Source organism: Platalea leucorodia (genome assembly GCF_965183815.1).
Source record: "Platalea leucorodia genome assembly, chromosome: 5".
In the NCBI taxonomy this organism is placed as follows: domain Eukaryota; kingdom Metazoa; phylum Chordata; class Aves; order Pelecaniformes; family Threskiornithidae; genus Platalea; species Platalea leucorodia.
In genome coordinates this window covers 52,480,789-52,504,049 of record NC_138827.1, presented here as the reverse complement: position 1 = coordinate 52,504,049, position 23,261 = coordinate 52,480,789, and the positions used below count along the sequence as shown (strand labels likewise).

General features: G+C 40.7%; 1 protein-coding gene across 3 annotated transcripts in view; it reads right to left on the bottom strand.

Moving 5' to 3' along the window:
* Positions 1-23,261, bottom strand: part of COP1 (COP1 E3 ubiquitin ligase) — a 132,592-nt gene that overhangs the window by 47,642 nt on the left and 61,689 nt on the right. For all 3 annotated transcript variants that reach the window (XR_014228161.1, XM_082311800.1, XM_082311801.1), the window contains exons 13-15: positions 18,537-18,645; positions 16,665-16,746; positions 9,697-9,813 (exon numbers count right to left, since the gene is read on the bottom strand). Coding sequence is in view for 2 of the 3 variants with exons in the window: in XM_082311800.1 (XP_082167926.1) it covers positions 9,697-9,813; positions 16,665-16,746; positions 18,537-18,645 (308 nt within the window). In the remaining variant the exon portion in view is untranslated. The remainder of the gene's footprint in view (positions 1-9,696; positions 9,814-16,664; positions 16,747-18,536; positions 18,646-23,261) is intronic.

Here is a 23,261-nt window from a genome sequence, read left to right as displayed (position 1 = left end):
GGAAAGGCTTGGATGTGACAGCAGAGCGTTTCAGGTTAGCACTTGAAATATTTTGACAGAGCTCTGCAGGAAAGACTATACACTGCTTCAGCCAGTGATTCTCATCTCTTACTAACACCAAGTGTACTTTTTTTTTTTTAAACGTATATCAACACTAGCATTTCACTAAAGATCTATATCTCCCTCTGCTGAACAGATGAAGGGAACAGCAGCCCTGATGGGAACCGCCAACTGGGTTTTTAACCTTTGTATGCAACAGATTCCCTATGGCTTGAAGTTACAGATGACATTTGCCGGGTTATGGATAATGGTCTCTACACACTGGGGACATTTTTTACTGACTTGTCTAAAGCTTTTGACACAGCAGCCCATAAAACCTCCACCCTAAATAACTTGTCTCATATTAAGGTGAGAAGGAGGAGACATAAAACATTAGAGATCTTAATCAGTTGAGAAAAGGGCTCTGATGGGAGGGGGAAGCAAAACAGATTTCTCTAGAACTCCTTTGAAACTTTGACCTTTATGGCTTTAAAGAGCTACAGAGATTTCTCACAGGAAAAAGGGATAGCCGGTTTCTGTGCAATTCAAAGATTGCCTTCTATCAGACTCTTGGAGAAACAAAATAGTCAGTACACATAAGGAAGATTTACTAATGTTACAAAACCAATGAAGACAATAGCAGTAACAACCTGCAGCTTTTGGAAGAATTAATTCTTTATGTCTGAAAGAAAAAAAAGAATTATGTACTGTTCAGAATCTTAATCTAAATTTCCTTCTTGACTGTGTAACATGTACAACTCTATATGCACTAGTGCATGTAGGCCAATGTCCAAAATGAGTTTTAAGACCCCTAGAACATGTGAAGAACAGCCATTTTATAGTAAAAGGTGCTTCAGCCCATGCTGTCTAAATGGACTACATCTCTGAAGATCTGAAGCTTCTCACATGAGCACCAGAAGCCCTATTTGTACAATATTTGGTATTTGTACAATATTTGATATTTGGACATATCTTTCAAAGCTAAGTACTACATCATTCGCCAAACAGATCTCTCCTGATTCAAGATACTTATTGCACACAGTATTTATTCTTACTGCAAACCCACGTCAGCTCTGGTTCTTGAATGACTCAATGTTGTGCAGGTCATGCGGTTGTGATGGAGGGAAAGGGCAGCACAGACTTCCAGGGACTACAGGCTCCAAAAAGTCAAGATCATGTAGATAAGGGCTTAAGACATTAAGAAAGGTAGACACAAAAAGGAACATCCTCCCTAAGATTTTAGGAGTACATTTATGAAGCAACAGCTTTAGGGTTTTTGTCATATCAGCAAACATCATACAAAAAGAACCAAAAAGGCTTCAGAGTGGTCAAACAGTCTCTAGGGAAAGTGCAGGCTGCTGCTGCCATATGCATTACAATATGCAGCTGAGGACCCAAGTTTGCCAAATTATCAGTTAAACCTGATTTTGGCCCAGAACTACATTTTGCTTCACTAGCCTAAGGAGATATAAGCCTTCTTTTACTAGGTTCTGGAGATGGTGATCCGATTCATCACCTAAACTGCCCTCAAAGCAGACTCCACTGGAAGAGATGATAGATATTAAATACAGCGTCACAATTGCTAATATTCAAGCTTAGATAAAGAATGCTTAAACCAAAACCTCAAAGGTACGGTGGGATTACGCAGACAAGGAAATAAGCATGAGAATACATGATGATGCACAAGTATGCAATGTAGAAAAGAGGCAATGTACACTCTAGCTATGCAATGAAATAAGTGACATGAAGGGGAACTAGATTTGCACACACATCTACAGTCTCACTTATCTTCTTGAGATTCAAACGGCTAAGAGGGCATCTTTAGACAAATTCCTCTTGGCCTAGCCCAAGTGTTCAAAAATTCTCCTCTTAAAAACACATGCAATGCTTGGATGTTCAGATACTGTCAAACAAAGCCTTTGAAATGAGAGCCCACACTGCATTTGCAGGTTATAGATTTTCCTATGCAATGTGACAATCTTCACCAGTTTGTATGGAAAAAGTAGCGTATGTTATAAAAGTCTAAATGTGCACAGTACCCAAATAAAAGGCTGGAACAGTTAATCTATGCAGCACTCTAAACAGGAGATAACACAGGAAGCCATTACAGTCTATATCATTCCAATGAGCAATTCCTTTAAATGAGCTACCAGAAAAACTGCAGCTTTGGAAACTGCCGAGGTTGGAAAGGATTAAACTCTAAGGGATACAGCAACAGCTAGTAGCAAGAGCAATCTGGCACCCCGAGGAAAAGATGAATCTCAGAGTTGCTTATTCTGTTCCTGAATTTCAAGCCTCATTTCAATTTTAATTTGAATTTTGTAACATTGACTAAATGACTTCTACACCAGTCAGAAGACAAAATGTTCAGGAAAAGAATATTTAAGAAAACAATTAGCACACTCATTTCTGCTAATGATAGATTTATCCTTTTTTCCAGAGAATCAAATGGAGCTTTTCAAGTTCATTTTATTCATTCACTTGTTACTGAAGTGTGACGACCTCTGGGATAAAGTTTGGGAACTCCCAATACGTCTTTATATTGTTACTCACTATTCACTGCAAATGCTTTATACAACACAAGTCAGAGACTACTTTTTCTGTGCAAGGAAAAAAGTTACATAAGCTGTTAAACTCTGAAGCTTATGTGAAATTTGCGTGTACGACATGTCCTGCATGCCTATGAGTGGTTTGTGCGTCCCTTCATGATTTCCTAGGAAGAAGCTGCAGCAAGGCAGAACAACACTGTGCAGTGCCTGGCTGATCTGGTAGCATCTCTGATGTGCAGATACAGACAAGTCAGCTTAACCGCAAACACCGTAGGCTTAAATAACATGGCATAGCTGCAGTTCTCCTGCTTGTCAGTCCTGAGGAGCAACAGAATGTGATCTACCTACCAGTGCCAGAAAGATTTGTCTTCACCAGGACAGCAGAAGGTATGGCTCGATACTTCACTTTCAGGTACATCCCAGCATTCAAGAAGGATAACTTTTAAGGGGAACCTTCAAGATGGTGTCCTAACCTAAACAATCCCACTAAGCTCAGTGCTTCCCCCACAATAAGTACTGTCAGGACAGAAGTATGATCACAACCACACTGGCCAAAAATACAGATTCCTCCAAACAATCCTCAACTGATTGAAGTGCTGTAGATGCTTTCAAAGGTTACAACAAATGAATTGCAATGAATTCTGGAATGAGTTTAAGTTACAAGGTGACAAGCGTGCACTTCCAAAACATGGACCTTGCCCCTTACTTCCCCTGCCAACAGCCTCAGAGATCATGGACTAGAGGAAGATTATTGAATACCCACAAAAAAAGAAAAGACACTCTGCCGGTAAAGTCCAATACAATAATGGGCAAGCCCTAGACTGCTGCATGCCATACCGATTTCATAAAGCCTGAATTTTGAGCACTGCTGTGAACTTTTCCACAGGCTTGAAACAAATGCCTAACCTTTGTCTGTGCCTTTGAATACTGCGCTCAATTCGTACGCTAAAGGTAATCTTGTAGCTTAAGCCCAAAGAAGCTGCCTAACTCCACCCTAAACATGTCTCATATTTGTACAAATAGATTCTGAGTCACTGCAGGCTTTCAATAGAGCAGAGTACTTACCCATGAGAATCTATTAAGGTAAGACCTTGCTTTCAGTTGGAAAACAATTCTCTTCCAAAAAGGCACACTGCCTTCTTGGTCATTAATATCACATCATTCTTCCGAGCTGAATGACAAGGCAGGCAAGTCACCCAGATCTGAGGCAGCATGAAAGGCTAGCTCTATAGAGAGATGTTTGGAAAAGAGAAATCACCGCTCCAGTTACTGCAGCAGAAAAATCAATATTTCACTGGACAAGGATGGTCTCCAAAGCGGTCCCGCTTGGACACCAGGTGTGTTAGCAAAATTGAACAATGCTGATAAAGAAGCCACATGTGACCTTGAACTGTAAGTGCATCAGGGCGATGCAGAGATCTTAAGGGGTGGGTAAATAGTTGTAAATGAAAACAAAGCTGTTGACATAGCAACAGGAGTCCTTGGGCATGCTTGATGCTGTGGATCGGTATTGTTAGTTTTGTGGCCATTCAACAATGGAAGAAAGGCGGCAGCTTTCAAAGACAGTACGATGCCTTTCTGTAATGCTGAAGATGGTGCACAGGGAAGATCTTCAAAAAACATGCAAAACCAGCTGGGGAAGGGCAAAATCATCTTTGAAGAAAAAGCACTTTCTTGGGAAGTGCTCTTGCTCAGTGTCACTGTACAAGTGGGGAAGGGAATAAGGAGAGACAGAGAGGGCAAGAAAAGAGAAAGCACAGCACTGGGAGGACACCTCAAGTTCAGTGAGGATTTGCCCCTTGGTAGCTAACACTGATCATAATTCACACTGCCAAAAGCCTGTCTGGGACTGGCACTGGTGCTCTCTGATGAGGGCATGAGCTGATCCAGAAAAAAGGCAATTCAGTTTTGCCCATATAATTGCCAGTATGAAGGAAGAGATGGAAAAGCAAAATCGGGAATGTTTAGGAGGGAGTACAGTATCCCCAACGCAGGTAGTCTCAAACTCTCAAGCTCTAAGTAGGAAAAGCAACATAAATCAGCACTGCTCCATGTCTTCCCTGCCCTGTTCACTTCATCTGAACTCACACTGTCAACAGTTTGTGATAACACAGTAAAGCAGTTTGGAGACCTGATCAAGGTTAAAACTAACCCAGCAAAACCTTAAGCTCTGACCATGTTTCAGCTGTTCTGTTGCTCTCCTCTGTCCATCTGTACTTTTCCACTGCTTCCACTTATTTTGTGAAGCTCCTGGAGAGCAGGTAGTCTCTGTCCTGCATCTCTGCAGCCCTGAGGAGCCCCTCTCATCCCCCAGTCCAACCTGCTAGATTTGTGGGTCCTACAGGGAAAAAAATATAGCATGCAAGAGGATGATACATCTAGTGTAAGAACTCAGGAATCTGAAGTTTTGATGACATGATCTCTGCATAATATATGGGAAATAAAAGGTCAGTGGTAGCTGCTGACAGCATTACAGCATGCTAGGAATAAAGCATTGCTACTATCAATAGCTACGCTTAGCTCACTAGAGTTAGCAGACACTCTGATCTCACCCAGACTGCACAACTTGGACATTCAAGCTGCAAACTGCATGCATTTTTAGCCTTTTTTTTTTTTTTAAAGCAGGGAAATGGTACTGCTAGAAAATCTATGGGTTGAGGGCATCAGTGCTATTGCTGAGGCAGAACAATAACAACTTCAGTCATGATTTATATAGCTAATTTCAGGATAAAACCCTATCTATTTTTAAAAAGAGGAAAAGACCACAAATTACCTGATTTTGTATTCGACAGTGATTACAGTTTATACTGCCCAATATTTCAACTCAGTAAGCATGCAAATAGAATATTTTATTAAAGTAACAGACAAAAGGGATCTTTTCTTCTTTATGTGCCCTCTCTACTGCAACAGATTTTATCAGGCTACAGCCAGACATGGCTTCCCTCTCACCTAAAGTGCCTGTCTGGTTTTAAGAGAATTATTTCCCAAGCCAAATACCCATTCCTTTCTTGTATGGGCTCTATTTCCAGTTTATTGCTCATTTGTTCTGTTTTAAGCTACCAAAATGATCTTTTGGTCATCTAAAAGCTTTCAGAGTGAAGAGCCCAGAAAAGAAACATATATATCATCCATATTAGATGGTAATCCTGGGATTTGCTTCTATAGTGGCAACTAAAGCATGGTTTTCTATGATATCTAAAGCCAACCCAGTATTCTCTACTGAAGGGAAAGTGCTCCATATGGAAATACACAATCTAACAACACTTTTGACCATGGCTACATCTAAATCAAAGCATCACAGCAACTCTTTCCATGATCACTACTCATGTTTACCAACAGGTATACTAAAGCACAGAGGGTTTGACCAAGAAATCCACGTAAATCCCAATTCCAACCCACATCATGTCCTTTTCAGGAGGCATCATTCAAGGCAGTCGCTTCATGTTCTCCTTCTGCTGCCAATGATGGGCAGGGACCTGCAGAGGAACTTGGCACAAGGGGGAAAGGGATAGTCTCCATGAAGGAGAAGCAGTATGATACGAACAGCAGCAAGCAGTCTAGCAGAGTCAACACGGTCTCATCAGGGAGAAAATCACAGCCAAAGCTGCTGGAGCAACAACCCCCATTTCACCAACTGTGCCACAGCGTTTGCAGCCTCGTCTTGCTTCAAAATCCATCACTGCAGTCTTTTGGTTCACTCCTTCTACTTGACAATACAGCATGCAAATTGGGTGCAGGTGGAAATGCTTTTTTAAAACCAAGATCTCTGGTTCAGGATTACTCACAAAGCCCTGAAGCTGTGGTACGCGACTGCAGTATGCCTGAGGGACCCAGCTGAGGGTCAAGCTGCCATCATCCTCAGCACTGGACACACAAAGTGACGCTCACCCCAAAGAGCCCCTGGTTTGAGGGCCAGAGGTCCTCAGAAGAGAGAGGCACACAGGGAACAAAAGGGCAATGAGAACACTTCAACAGGCTGCTGCATCAGCTCACATAATTCATGCCACATGTTGGTAGACCTTTATGGGACTTTTAAGTATCTTCCTTCCTATTTTTCTGTAAAAGGGAGTTCTTCTAAAATTGGAGAAAGTGAGAGAAAGCACAAAGGCACCTCTCTGAATATTTTACCTGTGCACAATATAGCATTGCTGGCAGACGTGAGCCAACAGTCAAGATTTTACTAACAAATGAGAAGGGTTAGATAAACTGGAGATGGGTAGAAAGGACCTCAAGATAGCCATTCTGTTTCTGTGGAGAATGCAAACAGGGAACCAGCACAGAGCTTCAAAGAGATGCTGATCTAGTTGAAGCATCTGGTAAGGAACACCCATTTCAAAGAGGCATTTCTAATAGATGGAGGCAAGTGGGCAAGATGCATTTGTCAATGGCAGAGGAAAATGTTTCATTAAGCAAGGTGTAAAAGAACGAGAGCTTATGAAAAGGGGTTTCAGCTGTATAGATGGTTAAGAAAGACTCTCAAGAGAAAATAAAAACAAGAAATGAAAAGTGAAAAAATTATAATTTCAAAGTTATGAAAAAATTTAGACTTGCAGTCAAAATTGCACTGCTAGAGCAAGGCATGCTAGCTAGCAAGCAATTCTGCATACAGAGAAAGGGGGGGAACTGAAACATGTATGTTTAGTTTAATGTTTAGTTTAATGATGGTATATTAAATCAATTTACTTCCTCCTTTTATATCTGCAATATTAAGTAACAATACTTCCTCCCTCAACCATTTCATCAATTGCTTATCTCATCAAGTCTTAAACTATAAATATATGTATGCACATATATAGCATTAAGTTCCATCAAATCAACAAATAAAACAAGAGAGTGTATACACAGGAGCAGCACTTCTGCCTAAATTCTGTACAAAACTCTGCTGGCCATGCAATGCTAGGAAGTCTTGGCTCTTTTACCATTGACTAAATCACTGAGTAAGTAATTGAAACAGTTTTCAAAACAAAATCCTCTCAGCATGTGAATAAGCCAAGGCAGAGCTAGGACAGCTTTCTAAAATTGCCCACTAAACTGGTCACTGAATTAGTGTTTAGTGTTTTGTATCACTCATCTTTATTCCTGCTGGAGGGGGGGGGGCAAACAGGAATGGCCAAGTCAGTGTGCCCAATCCACCTTTTTTTTTTTTATACTACTCAAGGAAACCAGCTTTGGCTCTTCCTTTATTAATTTTATAGCCCACATGACAAATCACACAATTTACAAGTTAGATTGCTTTTTCCATAGACTAAATGAAATTAGTAGACAAGACCAGCTGAAACTGATGGAGGAAAAATTGTTTGTGTCCATCATAACTCATGAAACAGGACTGTTTCACTACATGGAGTATGAAAATATACACTAACTCATTTCTTTGCTCTGATTTTTTTTTTTTTAGGAGTTCAGAGATAACATCTTTCAAGACCCCAGTATTTCTTTTAATTTCATATGCCATTTTTTCACATGTATTTATGGCTGAAAGATCAATTAGAATTCCTTTGTGGGAAGTCATTCCCATCAGTTCAATTACTCCATGTAATTGTTTCAGCACTCATAGTTAAATACCCATTTTAATTTTTATTTAGAGACTCAATTATCAAGCATCAAGCAGATGTAAACACTTTTAAAACTTTATCTTGTCTCCCTCCTACACCTTCTTCCCCAGTACAAATACCATTTTACCCCTCAGCGTTCTCTAAATCATAAAAATACACATGTAGTTATTTAAAACCTCCATGTAACCGCTAGTGCTCGCTAATGCTTCTTTCCCAAACACACTTGTTGAAGACCAGCCCATTGTGGTTTGTTAGACGTGAGCGTGGGGACAAAGACACTCCTATCTGCTTCCATCCCACATGCCCTACAGCTCCGAAAGCCTTCACAGATTCATCTGTGCCCTATCCCCCCCTCTGCCTTTCAGGTGGAAAGGAATCCCAGTTACTGATTTATCAGGAAGAATTCTGTTTCGTGGTGCTTTTACATATCTATTTCAATCAGCAGCTGATCCATTTGGAGCTAGTGCTCTCATCTTTCCCTAGAGCCTTTCACAGATAGCCCCTTTCATACAAACACTGCTAGTAAGTATTGTAATTCAATGCTATTCTTGCATGTAATTCACTAGACTTCAGCGAGATGCCTGTCAAACAAGTCAATATTTTACACTCCAACTTGAATTCATTTTTTACAGTGTATCAAAATGCAAATTTATTTTTTCCTCTTAAGAGTCACAATAAGTAGAAGCAGCCTAGAAATGGGAACACCTAAATGAAATGGCAAACCAGTGGTTGCAAGAATGATCAACTTATCTCCTGAAGTCCAGAGATAGCAAATGTCATCAGAACATCTAGTTACAAGTGCATTAAAACTCCCCAAAGAGAAAGAAAATGCAGAGTTCGTTAAACATTTATAGGTACCTCTGAGTTTCAGCTGCTGCATGCATAGCACGATACAGTTACCTCCCAAAGCAATACCCGCTCTGCTCTCAAATCTTTGTATTATCACCAAGAACTATTTAACTTAAGTGAATAAGAGGTTCATCGTACCTTCCCCACTGACTACTTAAAAAAAAAAAAAAGCTGAAACCATTAACAGCAATGCTTTGTCCAACCTAGGAAAACATGAGCCCACCCACAGGGACTGTAGTTGCAGCTATGGGAAACACACACAGCCACTGTTTTACAGCACGCCTCAGGTAAAACCAGTTAAAATTGCCAGTATGGCTTTGTAGTATTTATAGAGTAATGCTATAAATCAGAAAGAACAACTATCACCATGTTAACACATTAACTTTGCTATAAGACTCTCAAAGCTGAGCTTTGCCTGGTTGCCTTAGTGATCTCAATAAACACACTAGGCGACTTGCTTTCATGAGCTTTTATCTCTGATAGAGGCACCCAAATTAAAAAGTCAGGCTGCAGGATGAAATTGACACTCAGGTATCATGATGTCTTCTGGGTGACTGCACACTTGAAAAGTCTTACTCTGAGGTATTTTAACTGCAAAAACACCTCAGTCCTGGGCACAGCAGCCAACCTCACATTTTCAGCGGGAATAAGGAAAAAAAAAAAAAGGAAGAAACCATATCTCTTTGCCCAACCCCCCTTTTACCTACCTGCACAGCCAAAAGCTAGGTGATACCTAGAAGAGGGGCTGAATTTGACACAACACACATTAGCCTTGGCCTCGATGCTTGCTACCGAGTTGTCCAAGTTGGTAGACCACAGCTTCACTAGAGAAATAGAAAAAGATAAATGAGTAAACAACAAACAACAACAAAAATCAACCTCATCTGAAAGGCATAAAATCTAGTTATTTCATAAATAAGATTCTGAAAAGCCTCAGTTGCTAAGATGTTAGTGATTATAAAGGCTCAGTTGCTGCTGATGGCTGGTAAGCTTGAGAACATCCTCAAGCATGCACTGTAAATATTTTGCCCACCTCCATACACACAGGAGATGCTGAAAATCCACATCCCGCATGGCTAAGAACACCAAAGCAGGTGACTAACCACATGTTAGAATCTCAGCATTTAAGGCTACTGGACCACAGATTCATATAACTAAGAGCAGGAAGGCCTGCATCCCTTTTGTTCCTTGTCCCTTAGCTGGGATGCAGGAACTCCATGCTCCTCAGCAGAATTGCTTTGCACAGAATAAATATACCTAATTGTATGCTTGAGCACAGTGAGTGAGAACAACTTGTTTTATTCTCAAGAAACTGGCACAGACAGGAAAGAAATCAGTATGCTGGCTTCCTGTGATGATATATTTCCTTGGTACAAGTAACTCTACTGTTCTATGAGACTACCGTGTGAACATTGATCAAGCTTTGTGGTACAGAATGAGCTCTTCCCCTGAATACTCACTTCAGTGCTTCACACAACAGCCAACAGAAAACACCAGCGGCTTTCCAAAATACAGCCTTCTCCACCCTCTACAAACACTTCAAGTACTATTTAACCTTGAAGACAAAGAGTGCCATGTGCTCCCCATGTAGCCAACCTTACTATTAAAAAGCTACAGATGAAACACTTTGCCCTCAGTCCAGGTGAAGGGGCAGCACACTGGCATCAAGCCCCAGTGATGCCTGCAAGGCAGACTTAAATAAGACTTACATATTCTCCCTTCCCCCTTTTCTTGATGAGTGGGTTGTGCTGTACTCGAGTATCATGATCAGTGTGCTGAGGCAGGAAGCAGAGCAAGCTGAAGCCAATGTCTGAACACACAAGAGCTACATGAAGGCTTAATCCCCTAAACAGCTGCAACAAGCTGCCTGGACTTCTTCAGATCTGTGGCCAATGGGTCCTCTGCTGTCTTTTTACAGGAAGATCACTTTGAAGGTGAAGTGAGCAAAAATGGCAAAAGAACAAGAATCTTGTTACCCACTGTGGTCAATAAATGAGGTAAGCAGGTCTTATGGTGTGTCCCCCCACCCTCTGAGGACCCCTCTGTATCACCTCTTGGTCAGTTTTTCCCAGGAGCTTCAAAGAAGCAGCAAGGCTTCCACGTGGATTACTCAAGGATGCTTTAGATGGTCAAGGAAAAGGAGAAACACTGACAGGTTCATTCCAGTGTACCTACTTTTTAATAGTGCGTTTTAATAGTATGGCAAGCAATGAAAAGCAACAAGATTGTGCTATTTCTGACCATACCTAGGAGAACTGCTTCAAGGATGAAGGAAATACGTGACTGCTCAGAGCTTACTAAGGAATCATTTTAAATACAGCACTGTGTGGGTATCTGACAGCTGCCTGGAATCATTATAAAGCAGCACACACATACACCAGAAATACAAACACTGATGCGTACTGTATTTGCATATAAGCATTATGTAAAATTCAATGAAAACAGCACCCACCTTGTTGTTGGTTTTCAGAAATAAAATCCATTCTCATTTCCCACAGCTATAATATTCATCCTAAACATCTAGCTACATTTCTAAATGAAACCAACAGCTTTGCAAGCATGGCTTAAGATGCTCTCTTCTCCCAAGTGAGACTGGATGATATACCTTCTCCATCGTGTTTTGCACTTGGGGGCAAGGAGGGGAACAGAGCCAGGAAAGACAATTTTGCAAAACAATAAAACATTAGCATTTTGCTTTAACGAACAGACACCAGGAGATGTACAGTCTATAAGTTGCAGTGGCAGTAGAGGACATCAAGTTTATGGATGAGATGGTATAGGAAGCAAATAGTACCATGATTACAAGAGGACAGTCTTGGCAGACAACATTGCTTCACCTTGAGGCATGCAGGGAGGCTACATGATCTCACAGTTCAGAGCGATGTTCTGCCCAAATCTAGTACTAAAACCACACAGGCTTGTCTTGAAGCCTTCCAACCAGGTATCAATATTTAAAGTTGCATCCAAAGTGGCCAAGTCTCTCCTTGACACCACCTCCAATAAATGAATGGCCATCTGTTCTCAGTTTTGTAGCAAAAGCTAATTGAGGGCTCATTTTCAACTTGGCTCCTTTTTTCATTCAAGTTTTCAGGTCATAAGCAGAGCCATTTAATCTGGTGAAGAGTCAACCTGCATGTTCAAAGCCATCATAATATTTGTTACAACTGACAGACACAGATTAGAGTCTGCAATTTCTGTGATCTAACTGCTGTGGGATATGCTGGGCTCCAATTATATCTTAGTCAGTGCCATAAAAAAGGATATATGTGACATATAACAACGCATAATGAAACATGTCAAGTTTTACCTGGAACTGCCCATTATTTTTTAAAAAGAACTGACAGGTTAATAAAGCATAATTCGTGAGGGTAGAGTTTATTTGCTATAGCTTTCAGCAATTTTGCTGAGGTCGAGGCAGTAATTATACAATGTACAGATGTCTTGACAACACTTAGAATTGTGTTGATGAGACAAGCAACCATCTGAGATTGACTACTTCTAAAACACATCTTCTCAAAGCATATGTTTCCTAATTTTGCAGCTGCTGAGAGACACATCTCTATGTGGCCAAATGTTTATGCCTCACCAAACAAGTAAGAAGATGCCTCCAGAACAGGCTTTTCTGTTTAAAATATTTAGGTCTTTTCAAGATATTTTTTATTTGGTTGGAGCTTTACACCAGATATGTAAGTTTATAAATGAATTTTCTATATATCAGTTCTGTGTATAAATACTGACTAAAAGAGGCGTAAGCCTGTACTGCAATAGCTGAAGGTGTTGATGTACACAGCTGGTACACTGATAGTAAGGATATTTCATCCAGCCTGTCATTCTTTAAAGTTTTATCTGGTCACGTGATGGAGAGGCTGCTGTTACTCTGAAAAAAACTGTAAACCAGGAAAAGGACACTGCTACCAGAAAACTTGTTTGCACAGATCTGAGGAATCCCTGGGAAAGAAGGAAGCTGCTGAATTGTCCCTGCTAAGCAAAATTTTTGATCCACTGCCTTGTGCATGCCAGGAGGATGATGTAAACTGATGACTGTTAGCAGGCAATGACCGCAGGGTATTCCTCCTTGCATAAGACACAGCCAGACAGATATTTTGGTTGGTATTTTAACTACCAACATCTTCTCGACCTTTCAAGGTATTCCCAACTGAATCCAACAACCCCAAAAATCTCCAGGATATTATCAAACTTCTTTTAGCCAGGAAAATGAGCAAACTGAAAGTTCAGCCTGATATTTCAAGAGCAATAAACACCTATACCTCCAGTTAAAGTCAGCAGAAGCTGAAAGAACTAAGTATCCCTGAAAATGAAGCCCCAAACAATTCTCTGGAAGTCCTCAAAAAAGCTGAGGAGCAAACTCTGATCTGCAGTTCTCAGGCTAGTTCCCTCTCTAGAAGGCCATGCCTTTTTATGAAGCCAGCTCTGCAAATCTGTGTTGCCCCCCTGAATTCAGGGACACTATAAAAAAATAGCTGTAGGACTGGTACCAATGGTCTCGCTTACCAAGGCAGCATAGAAATTACTTTCCTTAGATGTAATGAAACAGATGCTTGCATTCCTCCTTGCTGTGAGACAATGAAAAGTAACCGCTTGCTACGGCTCAGAATAATCAGGTGCTCCTGTTCTGCTCCACCTTTCCATTTTGAGCTGGGAATAGTGAAGGGACTGTAGCTTACAGAAAGGATATAAAACCAGGACTCTTTCTTCAGTTGAGTTTATCAGTACTGCTTGTATCTCTTTGAGCTTCAGAGAGCTTCAAAACCAACTCCAGAGCAGAGAACAAATGCTTGATCACTCCAAAACAGGTCTCTACCCCAGTGGAGACTTAAATTCTACCCACGTGGCATCACAAAATATTTTGCTCTATCTCACCTGCTACCTTTACCATGGCCATTAAACTACATTCCTAATCCAGAACAGACAGGGATGTTGGGTTGAGAAGCAGCTGTAAGTCATTAGCTAAGTTCACTAGCTCCAGCCCCATCCTGGCACTTTGATGGCATCATTTTGCCTTCACAAAATTAAATAATCTTTTCTCCTCCAATAGCAGAAATTCACCCTTTCCTACTTACATGAGAATCATAGCTCCTGCTGCTATTATGTGCATAAAAGAACTGAAATTAAGACTGTGCCATTTCCCCAAGCTGCTTGTAGCACAAGTAAACACTTTAATTTTGCTCACTGCTGTCTAGTCTGAGTACACCGTTAGGTCCCTATAGACGTACACAACTACCTTAGCCCCTTTAAAAGGGAAAGGCATGACAACTGTAGATAAAAGTGAGGTTTTCATACGCACAGTAGTTACTTCAAATACAATAATGCTTTTATGCTCTCATCTGCTATTAAAGTAAAAAGATCTTCCACAAATAAGCATCCTGGATTATCTTCATCTAATGATGAGGACAATGCAGGACCTGAGGCCCAAGGATGCTGTTTCTAATTGTATCAGAATCATTTTATCCCTAATAGCACTCCATTCATTAACACCCCCTTTGCTGTCACTGAGCCTTGGCAGAGACAGCTGTGAAGCACTGATGCTAGGATTCCTCATCTAAAAGCTCCTTCCTCAATACATGCCAACCAAGCATACCAAGTGCTTTAAAAATTAGCTTCCAACTTGAGAAGACGAAGGAGAGACAGGCAGATATGCAGGCAAGCAGGAAGAACTGGCAAAGCTGTCACTTTTTTGCCTGCCTGTCCTGATCAGTTGACAGGAAAATGTTATACCTGTGCTTTCTGGGGAAGCACGGCGAGACTAGCTCCAATCTCTCTGGTCACACCAATATCTATCAGCATTGATATTTTTGTTAGAAAGCCCAGTGTGGTCTCACGGAAGCAGGGAAGTAAAAGAGGACAGGAAGGGTACATAGAACTTGGATTTCCCACCAGATGCTGTGCTTGGCAAAGTGGGTATTATATGTACCCAAAGCTGGCCAGAACTCAACCAAACACTCCTGAACATGATAAGCAGAAAGACAAAAATTTAAGTTAGGCAGGTTTGAGTTAAGACAACTCGTCATAGGTGTTACCTTTTCCTCACATTTAACCCTTTCAATGTGATCACTGAAGAGGAAGGTGGACACTAACATTAATTTGGATATTTGCTAGTATTGCTCTGTACCTTAAAGACTTCTAAAATCTGTGCTTATTTCAAGCACTTCCACACAGGACTCCATTTGTCTCTAATAGGCTTGTTATATATGCAAATCACAGGCAAATGACAGTAAAAGTAAAGGATAAAATGCTGCAGCCTAGTTTTATTCACCAAAACCCCAATACACCTTCAAAAGACCTTTGTGAATTGAAATGCAAGTTATGTAGATCTGCTGACTTTATTACAATAATTTCTAAGTAAACACTACGCTTTTAGAAACTATTACTGAAGTGAACTGTTAAACTAGATACAGGAGCTCTGCTTGCAGCTGGCTTTGCAAAACTGGACAACTTGTTAACATGCTAATAAATGCATGTCTACCTGGCAGATAAGCTTTTTCAAATGCATAGCATGAGTGGGGAGCAATGTGATGAAGAGGATGATAATTTACAAGGCAAATGCTCACTCCTGATGCATTTAAACACACAGAAAACACTCTTGACTTCCACCAAAAAGGGGAGGGAAGTGTATCAAAAACATTTAAAACCCACCTTAAATATAAAATAATCATTAAAGATGCAGTTTGTAAATGGAATTACCAGCTACATTAAGACTGCCAAATGCAATTGAGGAACACTAATATAGCTTTCTTTTGAAACAGAATTTAAAAGCATTTTAGAGGGCGGAGTGGCTTGCAAGGTTTGATGTTTATGAAAAATTAATTTATCATTTCAAAGCAAATCGTGAAGAACTCTGTCCAGAGCTGTATCAGCCCATCTGGGAGAGTTGTTCCCCACTGACTATGAAAGGAACTCTAACACTCTTGCTGCTTAATAACTCTAATTTGATATTGTAAACATATTACAGATAAAATCTTGTTCATTAGGGATGAAGAATACTACATATCACTCAGTGCTATCCTTTTCTTTAGAAGTTTCCTACTTCTTCTTAGAAGAGGAACATTTTTCTACCAGTATTGTTAGGAAAGGGCTTGTCTTAAGGATTCTCTCGAGAAGTCCTTCATCAAACGCACCCCAATGGGGACAGCTAAGAGTTGGTCCCAGTGCTCCCATTCAGTCCACCATCTGACTGTTAAGCTTCAAGAAACACTGCACATCATGAAAGCAGAAAGCTTCTCGTTGTGCACAGTCTTTAACATTCAGAGCTACAGGTAAAACAGCAGCAGGCATTTTTAACTTCTGCTTTTTCACACCAACCACCTCATTTTTGAAATATAAATACATGCTGTTCTTTTGAAAGGCCCCAAGGCTTTAACTCAACAAGCTTAACTAATGTTAAAACACATTTTGCGTTGTTTAGTGTCCTGGAAAACGCTAGCTAGAGAGCATATTACCCAAAAAATGTGAACATCATACCAAGAAATCTTAATCCAAACAAAGCCTTTCCTTGTCTCAGATCTGAACAGTTCAGTAATATCTTGACACATTACCACGACAACTACAATACTGAAGGCAGCTGAGGAATCAGCTACTTGAAATTTCACATTTTTGTTCCTCAAAGGGAATACACAGAGTGTAAGCCTTCTGCACAGAGACTGAAAAAGAATAATACCTTTGGCATCATCAGAGCCTGAAGCCAATAGCTTTGGGTCCATCAAGTTAAAGTCAACACTCCAGCACCTTTTCTCATGCTCCTGTTTAGAGAAACAAGAAAAATATTGTAAGGTAGTGAGCTGTAATCTGATAAAATAGTAAAAGAAAACACACATGCTGTTTGGTATAAATTGTCAGGAGAGTCCTGAACAGAGAAGGTTACTGTGTTTAGTAGTTTCTCAAAAAATACCTTTTCTCCCAATCAGACCAATGCTTGTAGTATGCTTGACATGCCATGAAAGCAAAAGACAGTAGAATAGCAATTTTAAAAACTAAAAAACTGATTTTATTTTTTTTTTTTACTTGAAAGAAAAAAGAAATTATTTCACGAAATATACATTAGAGACCTGTGTTTGTAGCACAGTTTGACTGGCTGTGGTTCCACCATGTGCTGCTGCTTATTCTAGCAGATCACAGTTGTATCTCCCAATACCAATAAGATGCCTGTTCAAAGCCATTTCAAACACCTCCTCTCAAAGTCCAGGAAACCCTCACCTTCTTATTGAGTTCTTAAACAAAACTTCTGGTGTCTAATCCTGTAGTTTTCCACTCAAACAAGTATTCTTACAAGGATGCACACTCTCCCCCAAAACACAAAAGAGTTGTATTTGCTATGCTGGCACATCCTCCATGTAAGCAAAACACTGCATTGAATGAAACCCAAAACTTCAGTCAAACCCTTTGTTTAAAGCCTTGCAAGATGATGATATGAAAAGCTCGCCAGGACAGAGTCACTAAAGGATTTCTAATACACATGAAGCAGATGTCAGTATGCATGCCTCTATGCAAATCCAAATAAAAAATTCAAGTAATCTGATAGGAAACAAAATGAGTTTGTTTTAACATAAGCAACAGCTGGTCCTCTCTAGGTTCATTATTCAGCCTTATAAAGAAATGCAAAATATATCTGAGAGGAAAACAGACAAGGTTTATTTTGTCCAGTATAATTTCTTTTTAATTGAGATATGCAAAGGATTAGTGAAAACAAGCATTATAAAATAGCCAAAATACAATGGAAAAAGTAAACAAAGGCTTCAATAGGAATTAAAACTTATGTTGAACTGTCAAGAAGGGGGAACTGAAGGCTAGTCTGTAGTTCATTCATTATCACTGACCAGTTTCAATGCACTATGCTACCCACACAATAGCCTGCAGCACTTCCAGCCTTTCCCCAAACGGACCATCTTCTCTTCCAACCTCCTTGTTCCGACTACAAGCCTCTAAGAATCCATTATACAGAAACACAATGTTCAAATTGCATGAAAAGACAAAATGCCAGAAAGTTCTCCTGAAGCAGGTCTTGCTGTTGAGCTCAGCCCACTTGCATGCGTACACCGCTCTGCCAAGCACAGGACTGTACCAGGAAGGGTTCTGCCTACTGTTCCATTCTCCCAGCCTCGCCACTTAAGTCCGCATTTTGCTCTTCTGATTTACGAGCACCTGCAGCAGCAATCACTGCAGGATTTTACAAAAGGCTTTTGACAAAGACTGAAGTGGAACAGGTATGGAGAAAGAGAGGTTTCTAAAGAAAGGTGAGACAAACAACTTCCAAATAATTTCTCCCTGTGCAGATTCCCTACCCGAAAGCAGCAGCAAGAAAACGTCAACTGCCTCATGACTGTGACAAAAAGATATAGCTGCCTCCCTCGGAGGACAACAGCTCAGTAAAGCTGTCTGGATGAGACACGTTTACTAAAGAGGAGGAGCATTCATTTCACCCTGTGGGAGATAAAAGGCTACTGCTAGACTAGAAGCAGAATCTCAGACTGAATACTGCTCCCCCAACGTGGTCCATGGTGTGGGAAAGTGTTGCTCATTGATTGCATGTTACCTGGTAGACCTTGGATCTTTGTCCCGTGAATCCATCCCAAAGGATGACTGTGCCTTCATAGTCACTGCTGGCTAGCAGGTTCTTGTGGTAACTACTCCAGCTGATACAGCTTAAAAAGAAAAAGAGTCCCAGTCAGTCTTATATTAAATCATACAACACAAAAATCACTCTTGTGATACAGTCAGGCAATTAGTGGCTTTGCAAAGCATGCAGCATTTGATCAAGCCACCCCACTGAAACACTCGGGAAAGGACAAAACTAAAACCCACGAGAAGCATAACAAACCTTCCTCCACAAGCTAAAAGAAAAGCTTTATTGGCTTAAGTGATATTGCCTCCCTCAATATGAAGTGCTAGGGCTTGGGATTTTTTTTTTTTTTAAAAAACATTTTCATCTTTAATACTGTGATTGTTTTGTTATTTTAATTCCACACAAATTGTCACAGAGAGCTCAGCGTTTGACTTAGCCTCTTGCCAATAGCTACTACTACTATTATTGCCATAAAGATAACTACTTACCTAACAGAAGCTATGTATGTAAAACACACAGCTGCATGGATGGTAAATCAACCCCTCCCCTGGCACATATACAATGTTCTCTACCTGTACCTATGTGCAAATGAAAGTTTGACTTCTGAGAAACTACTTCTAGCTTTCTGTACATGAGGAAAGACTCCCTTTCTATCAAGAAGGAAACAGCCATTTGTTTGCTACGGACAGTTTAGGAGTATTCCTGATCAAGAACCGCAATATGTATTGCATGGGTTTATATTTTAAACAGAATTAAAGTGGCCGTGCAAAACTAAATGACAGTTCCACCAACAAACTCTAACCATCAGCAGACAAAACAAGAGCAGTGACACTGCCAAGTCACATTTGTAGTGTTCTGGCACTATGCCTCCACTCTGACTCCCAAAAAATTTGACAGAGGTAAGAAAATTTGTAATACTCGTTCACCAATTTTTGGACCATCTGGCACAAAAGCACACCAGTTGGTATCAACTGTGATGCATGTAGCAGAAGCTGAACTGACAGATCCAACTCATGCAGGTCATCAAACAGCTCTGACACAGTTAACTAGATTATGGCAGCCTTGGGGCCAAGTTTTAACCAACAATATAAACTAGAAGTCCATGATTCTGTAACTTCTTAGTACTGCTTTGATCAGTGCAGCTACATATTTCAATATGATGTAGATACATGGATACTGATTTAGGAGTATTATACCTTGGCAAATTCTTGGTTCCACTATACACATGCAGTCTGCTTCCCTTAGGAATACAGCATTTACACACAGGAGGTGAAAAATCCTTTTCCTTTTTTAATGCAGTTAAAATATATAAACACTGTTAAAGCAGCACTGGTGTTCTGCTCCTCAGTATGGTCAAAATTAACTTACTGGGGTGTGAGTTTTATAACTATGGAGGCACTACGCACACCAACTACTAATCGTAGCTCACCGCTATTTAGCTGCATGGAATCAACAAGCTTAAAGGTTCTGGAGCAGCCACATAATGGGAGGCAAGAAACTCAACTGGTTTTTAAGACAAATTTGAAGAAATACATGAAAGGAACAACATGCTATTGGTGCATGCGTCAGCAGGAAGCTTCACGGAGTGATGCAAAAGACTTCCAGCTCTGACTTCCTCTGTCGGCACTAGTTACTCTCTAACTTACAGAAACAAGACAAAGTCATCCAACAGCAGCAGCTTTCTGCAAGCCTCTCGTGCCACTGCATGATGCTTGAAGAGAACCTTCAGGACACACCTTCCCCAGTGGATCACTGGGAGCTTTCTTTAGAATGGCCAGTACAGAACGATGACATTGATGACACTTTTCAACCTGTCCAACATCACTCCCTGTGCACCCTCTATCTACCCACAGTCTGTTCACACACTTGCACATTTCCTTCATGTAACAGCATCCCTTGGTTTTAAAACTTTGCATTCAGAAGCTTTAAAAGTTTTATTTACCCAATATAAGTCATCATCTTTAACCACCAGCTGCTAAGAGGATGGTTGAAGTGATACAGCCCAGGCAATGCTTTCCCTGATTTCACTTCTTCCACAATATGTCATTAATTAGAAAATGTTAGTGTCCTCAACCCTTGTAGGTACAAGGGCTGTCCAGAAATGTATCATCAAGGAGCTATCATTACACCAGCTCTACTACCTTTAGGTACCCACAGAAAAGTGTGTCTTGACAGTCTATGATTTACTAGAAGCCTCATTCAGAGAAGCTTAAGTGGCTCCCTGAGGACCAAATGAAGCTGGCAGGCACTGCCCACCAGGACTGAGGCAAAGGTTGCAGCAGTCCGGAGACAACCATGTCTGACATCTGGAGTCTTGTTTTCAGGCAGAGCAGTCAGTCACTGATGGAAGCCAAAGCAGTTCAGAGCCCTAGAGCTATAACACAGCAAGGCTCTGGGCTAGGAGCAGTCTCCAGTTAATGGCAGGGGGGTCGACACCGCAGTAGACATTTATTGGTTCAAACCTGTTCCCCCTGTCATCTTATCTCCACTCAAGTCAGGGCTTCAAGCAGCTTAAGAAAAAACCCATAATCTGTAAGTTTAGGCATCACACAAAAGCAGGAAGAATACAGCCCCGGGCCAGATCTCAGAGAAGGCCATCTTCTATCTGGACAGCTTTGAGAGTACATTGGGCAGCATGAGCAGGTGGAGAGGGTCCTAGAGAAAGGCAGACACACTGGTGCCACCCTGGCTGGTTAGAGGAGGGATGCTCTATGCTAGCAGAGCACAAGATCCACATCTGACCAGCAGAAAAGAGCTGGGCACTGCAAGCTGAACTATGAAGAGAATAATCACATAACTGTATCTTCTCAAAAAAAAAATCACCCCAGACAAAGAAAGTTAGGAATTAGTGAGTAGGCAGAAAAATATTAAGGACAGAGTTTAACAGTGCTGCTTGAGATGTGACAGATCTAAGGATGTATGAAATACCAGGTTTGTAGGCAGAGGTAATATTTTATTGGATCAATCAATATAGATTGAGAAAAATGAAGGACTTCTGTGCCCAAAAGCATGTCCATTAGGTGTGGCACAGCAAAGATCAAGCTAAGCATTCTGTCCCACTGAAGTCTGATGGTGTTAACAAGGGGTTAACACTCACTTGGAAAGCATTTGTGGATAAACTGAGAGGGGAAAATAGGAACTGACAGGTGAAAAATGTTTAGGGATTTGCAGCCACTAAGTGGTTCAATTAACACCTTTTAAGTTACACACACCATAAATCTTTTATTTTTAAGGAATATGATTAAAGGATCATAATAAGACAAAAACAATCCTGTTCCAGCTTTCTGCCTTAATTCTCCCCCCATCACCACCCAGCTCTCTTTACGAAGTCTGAAACTAGAGTTTTCTCCTTGATGTTGCAATACCTGAGCTTCTTTATAACTTAAATCCTCAAAAGTAACCTTTGCAGAGCACAATTCAGGGTTGGATCAGGTGGAGGGGAGCTCCCTCTCCAGGTAAAGGATGCTTTTTACCAAGGGCTGACTGTCCTTTGGTTGTATTCTTTGGCATCTGTGATGACACAGGCCTGAAAGAAGGCTGTCCTGGAGCTGGGACATTACGATGTTTCTCTTCCATGTGGCTTCCCTGGGACCTACAAAGGGTTGAAAAGCTACTACCATGCTCCCCTCATGGGAAGCACTGATCTTTCTTCCATGCCCAACACAGGCAACTTTGTTGAAACTGTAAAGACATCTACTTTTTCCGGTTCCCTTGAGATGTTATCATGGGTAACAAATTGAATAACAGACTCAAAAATGCATGGGGGAGCAAGCTGGAGAAGGGGAAAGGAAAGGGCAAAGGTGAGACAGACCAAAAATGCAGCTTACGCAGTCCTCAAACAGGTTAAGCATCGAAACCCCACAAGTACATAAAAATAACCTTTTTAGACAACCTTTAGATGGCCTGCAGTCACATCCAGGGAGAAACTGAAATGTGGAAGCTATGAGATATGATACAAAAAATAGCCACCTAAGGCTGAGATAATGCATAGTTCAGTGCTGGATTAAAAGGAGTTGTGCGAGGCCATCTTTTATTTTAAATACTAGTAGCTGTATTTTTTTCCAGTTTTTGCTTTGTTCTTTAATCCAGACAGGGTGATAGTTACACCCCAGAGGTTTATCTTGCCGTAAGTTGTGATAGCTTTCCTTCCTAGGAGATTAGCCTGGAGAAACTCTAGTTGAAAGCTAATCACTGACCTCTGAAACGCTCTCCTAACCTCAGCATCCGATCTGGACACAGAGAAATCCTGACCCTATAAAGATTTATGTGCATCCTTCATTTTATTCAGAGACACGAGTGGGCCAGCTCGGTTAGCTTTGTCAGTCACACTGATGTTTCTTTCATGAGCCAGTATTTTTATGGCTGAAATGTCTCAAATCCAGGACCAAGTTACTCAGTGTCAACCACCCCTCTGGCGGTGAGAGTTAAACAGAGTTAAAGCTTTTAATAAGGCACAAACTGCTGTGGTCTGACCTGCTTCAGAGTGCCAAGTGCTTCAGATCCAGTATATTACCATGAGTCAAACAATGCCCAGTAGTTTTAGGACTGAAGTGTTTTTAAGGGAGTGATCTATTACTGCAAGGAACATCCACATGAATAACAATGCTAACCGAGTACTTCAGAGACATACAGAATTACATTACCATTATGAATGTTTTTTTAAAAAAAAAAAATCCACCAACTTTTTTTCTAATC